Here is a 4084-nt window from a genome sequence, read left to right as displayed (position 1 = left end):
AAAACACTAAAAACGTTTTTCTAGATGATTACCAAACACAGCCTAAACGAATTGATCCACATTCATATCCATTTAGGGGTATCTATATACATCCTTAGTTTTAAACCTAGTTCGAATCGAAATTGATATGAGCCTAAGATCATATTCCAAGTTTGATTTTGATCTCACAAAACTAAACCGGTCCACATCAAAACTGAATTTATCAGAACTGAAACTAATGAATAATAATAATGTTTCGAGCCGGACCGGTTGACCCAGGCAAAGGATGAACCGGTCGGATGATAATTGAAGTTTCGACTTCAGAGCAAAGGCCTTTTCCGGCGCGTTTACAGAGTTACAGGGTTTCTTTAGCCACTGTGCCTCCATACGCGTTACCATCATCGTCCTCTTTCTACAATCTACACGCAACCTGCACCATCTGGGTTCTGGGCTTTTTCCATTCCCCTCATCATCTCTCTCCTTCGAAGTCCAATTGCGAAGCGAAACATCCAAGTTTTGAAGTTTCAGTCGCTGTAAGTTCTTTCCCCTCTGCCTACCCCCCTGGATTCTCTCGAATTTCGAAGATTTTTTTTTTTGAATAATAATCAACAAACCATTTGAAGTTACTGATTTGTGTTCATCTGAATTAAATTTTCTGCATTTTAGGGTGTATCAGAGCTTTCAGAAATTGGTTTTTGAATTAGCCCCTTATCCCCTTCTTATGTACCTCCATTTTCGATCTCTTACAACTGATTTAGGGTTCTGATCTCCCTTTTTTTTTTTTTGGTCTTCTTATTATTGTGTTCTTCGTAATGGTGCCTTTTCTCATGGATCTGTTTATCGAAGAGATGTTCATATGGTTTTTCCATTTCGTTCTTCTGGTTGCATACCTTTATAATCTTGTCTTCCTTTTCGGGTTTTTCTTGATTTTGTTATTATTTTCCCTTATCTTTCATTTACGATGATTTTTCTTCAGTGAAGAAGGTGATCTGTGCGCGTGTCCCGTGCTCTTCTCCATCCAGTTCGAGCTGCCAAAACAAGGCAAAGGAATGAACCAAAAATTCAAATTTTGAAAGAAGGAAGAAATCAAGGAGGAGAGAAAACCCCGTAAATCTGCTTCTTCCAATTTCAATGGAGGTTAATTTATGGAACGACAAGCGCGAGCGGGAGATGTATGACAACTTCGCAGACCTATACGCCATCATCAAGGTCACTGAGAAGCTTGAAAAAGCCTATGTTCGAGACATCATTTCATCTGCCGAGTACGAGCCTGAGTGCCTGAAACTTATTGCCCAATTCAAGACCTTGACTTCCACACTCAAGGACACCGTCCCCAGCGTTGAGCGCTTCGTCGACACCTACAAGATGGATTGCCCCGCCGCCCTCAACCGCCTCATTGTCTCTGGAGTCCCTGCCACCGTTGAACACCGGGCTGCTGCCGCTGCATCTACTACTACATCGGCGGCCATTGTCGCCGAGTGTGTGCAAAATTTCATCACCGCAATGGATTCGCTGAAGCTTAACATGGTTGCTGTGGACCAGGTTTACCCCTTGCTTTCTGACCTCTCTGCCTCTCTTAACAAGCTCAGTTTATTGCCCCCTGACTTCGAGGGAAGGGTGAAGATGAAAGAGTGGATTGCCAGGCTGTCCAAGATGGGAGCTTCCGATGAACTGACAGAGCAGCAGTCGAGGCAGTTACACTTTGACCTAGAGTCTTCCTATAACTCCTTCATGGTTGCCTTGCCTAATGCTGGATCCTGATTGTTTCGCATAAGCTAAGCTTGAAAGTAAGCAAGGAGCTGCACTTCCATTTGATATTTCAGTTTTGATGGGTTTTTTTATATTGCCTTATTTATGTTTGATCGTTGAAAGAACCTTATGTAATGCTGAAAACTGACATATATTTAGATGCTAAGCTGTGTAGATCTTCGAAACTATAGTTTGTTCCTGACCATGAAAGTTTAACTTTGCATATCCTATCCATCAAAAGGAACTGCATTTTATGAGTGGCACTTGAGATTTGATATATTATCTGATTCTGATTCTCTCCCCAAATATAGGTTTCTCGATTGTTAAACTCTGCTTTTTTTGGATTTTTGTTGATATTATCTTGTATTTATATTGTCTATTTGAATCTCAAGAAGTATATCTTAGGGTGTAATTCCTGAAAATTTTTAAAAAAATTATCTGTGAATGAAATTGTTAGTCTAAAAGAAAACATTCTTAGCTCTTTGTGCAGCGACAGAGTGAGTGATCTTATATTCTTATGGCACACACCATGTGACGTTGATAAGTTTGTACAGTACACTTTGGCTTCAGGTACAGGAGGATATGGGCTCAATTTCATTAATATTTTTGAATCCTGCAAAGAATACAGAGAACACTCAAGGGAACTTACCTGGGCTACCATTCATTGCAGTGGCTTCCTCTTGTGCCATTGTTTTGGATTTAGACGAAACTGTTTCATTAAACCTTTTTGAAGATGAAGGAGTAATCATTCCAAACATCCATCTTTCTCATTCTTGGCCCTAGTTTTTTCCCATCATAGATGAATGCTTTCCGCACTCCCAACCTGAAGAAAGGGAAGGAGGAGGAGGAAGAGATTGGCTACAAAATTCTTTTGTGTTACAATGTGGGTGAGATTGGTTTGTCATCCTGCATATTCTGGGTCTTCTTTGGAATGGTCTGGAATCTATTAAGAGGGGATAGAAAGACGCTACCAAAAGGCACAGTGAAAGAGGCAGGCAGCTTCCAGCAGGATCCCACTAGACCATAACGATGAACGGAACATACAACTCCAAGACCCCTTAAGGAATATCTTACTCTACCAGATGCGTAACCTACATCATACTACTAGTTACTGTTCTTTTTGCCGACTGTACACTGAAGCATTAGCTCAGTGAAGCCTCAAAAAGAATGGGATGTATTGCTTATTGATATTCATGAAGCTTGGATTACATAGTAAAAACATACACCTTAAATCCAAAACAGGACAGTGTCTAAAGAAGTAGGATGTGATGGTTCCAGCTGTTTTCTAGTTACCATTCATTACAGCCAATGGTGGAACTTAGAACTTAGGAATTTTCTTTGCTAGTTTGATTCTACGCTAAAGTCCATATGGGATATGATACTCTTGGCTGAATTAGGAGCTGTGTCCCTAAGAAATATAAATTTGTTCAACTTCTTCAGTTTGAGCATTGTCCATCATTTTTGAAAATCAGAGTTCTCTACTTTTAAGGAAAATAATTAGATGTGTGAGCATTGATTGGCAGGTATTTTTGTTGCAGATTGGCTGTCACATATAACTACTGAAGTTGGAAGACTTTTACAGTTGGATGCACATTCAGGGGGCAGTCCCAGGCCACGGTTGATCTGGCAGATGTAATCATGTAATTGATTGTCAGCCTTTTATTATTTTGGTTGGTTTGGTGTCTAATGGCAAGCTATCCTTTGTTGCATCTTTTGATGGTCCTCTTTGGATCTTTGTAGTTTTCTTGTTACAAAAGTGAACTCTACATTTATTGCTTATTTTGCAAAGATGTGTAAAAAGTTTGCCGAAGGCATTTCCTCCTTGGTTTATAAGCAAACACTAATCTGGAAAGTTTTGAAATCATTATGACACATGGTTCTGTAAATAACTCCGAAACATTCCAAATGTAATTATTAAATTTTACTTTATTTTGCAAAATTCTTTCGATTTGGCGATGAATTTCTAGCTCAGTTGGGTCTAGCGCAAGTTCAAGCAAGGTTGCTAGTTCAACCCTTCAACCCCCACCCTTTTTAATCAATAGTATTAGTTTAGTAAAAGTAAATAAATATTAGGGTGATTTACATCAACCTCCCCTAGTGTTTGACAAAATTACATCATCTCTCCTGAAAATGCAAAAATTATATTTAAACCCATCCAAACTAACACGGTAAGAGAAGTGTTAGTTTTAAAATGGAAAAGACAAAATTACCCCTTCTCCTCCATCGGTACCTACTTGGAACTTGTGACGGTGTCGAGTTTTCCACCATTCTCATGGGCATCTTACCGAACGATCAGTCGGATAAAAACAAAGATGATACCAACACATAGACATGCTTTCTAAAACATAGAGCATGC

At 39.4% G+C, this 4084-nt stretch overlaps 1 protein-coding gene across 2 annotated transcripts; it reads left to right on the top strand.

Annotated features, from left to right (window-relative positions):
- The first annotated feature begins 310 nt into the window (after positions 1-310).
- On the top strand, positions 311-3516 carry LOC122059508 (vacuolar protein sorting-associated protein 28 homolog 2-like). Of its 2 annotated transcripts, none has more exons than XM_042622316.1 (3): positions 311-512; positions 956-1766; positions 3252-3516. In XM_042622316.1, exon 2 carries the CDS (start codon positions 1111-1113, stop codon positions 1738-1740), a length of 630 nt encoding a protein of 209 aa, XP_042478250.1. In that variant the 5' UTR covers positions 311-512; positions 956-1110; the 3' UTR covers positions 1741-1766; positions 3252-3516. The 2 variants fall into 2 exon arrangements, with proteins under 2 accessions (XP_042478250.1, XP_042478249.1); XM_042622315.1 differs by having other exon boundaries at positions 312-512; positions 3267-3516.
- The last annotated feature ends 568 nt before the right edge of the window (positions 3517-4084 follow it).

The sequence above is a fragment of the Macadamia integrifolia genome, chromosome 13, assembly GCF_013358625.1.
Source record: "Macadamia integrifolia cultivar HAES 741 chromosome 13, SCU_Mint_v3, whole genome shotgun sequence".
Classification (NCBI taxonomy): domain Eukaryota; kingdom Viridiplantae; phylum Streptophyta; class Magnoliopsida; order Proteales; family Proteaceae; genus Macadamia; species Macadamia integrifolia.
This window is presented reverse-complemented; position numbering and strand designations above follow the sequence as displayed.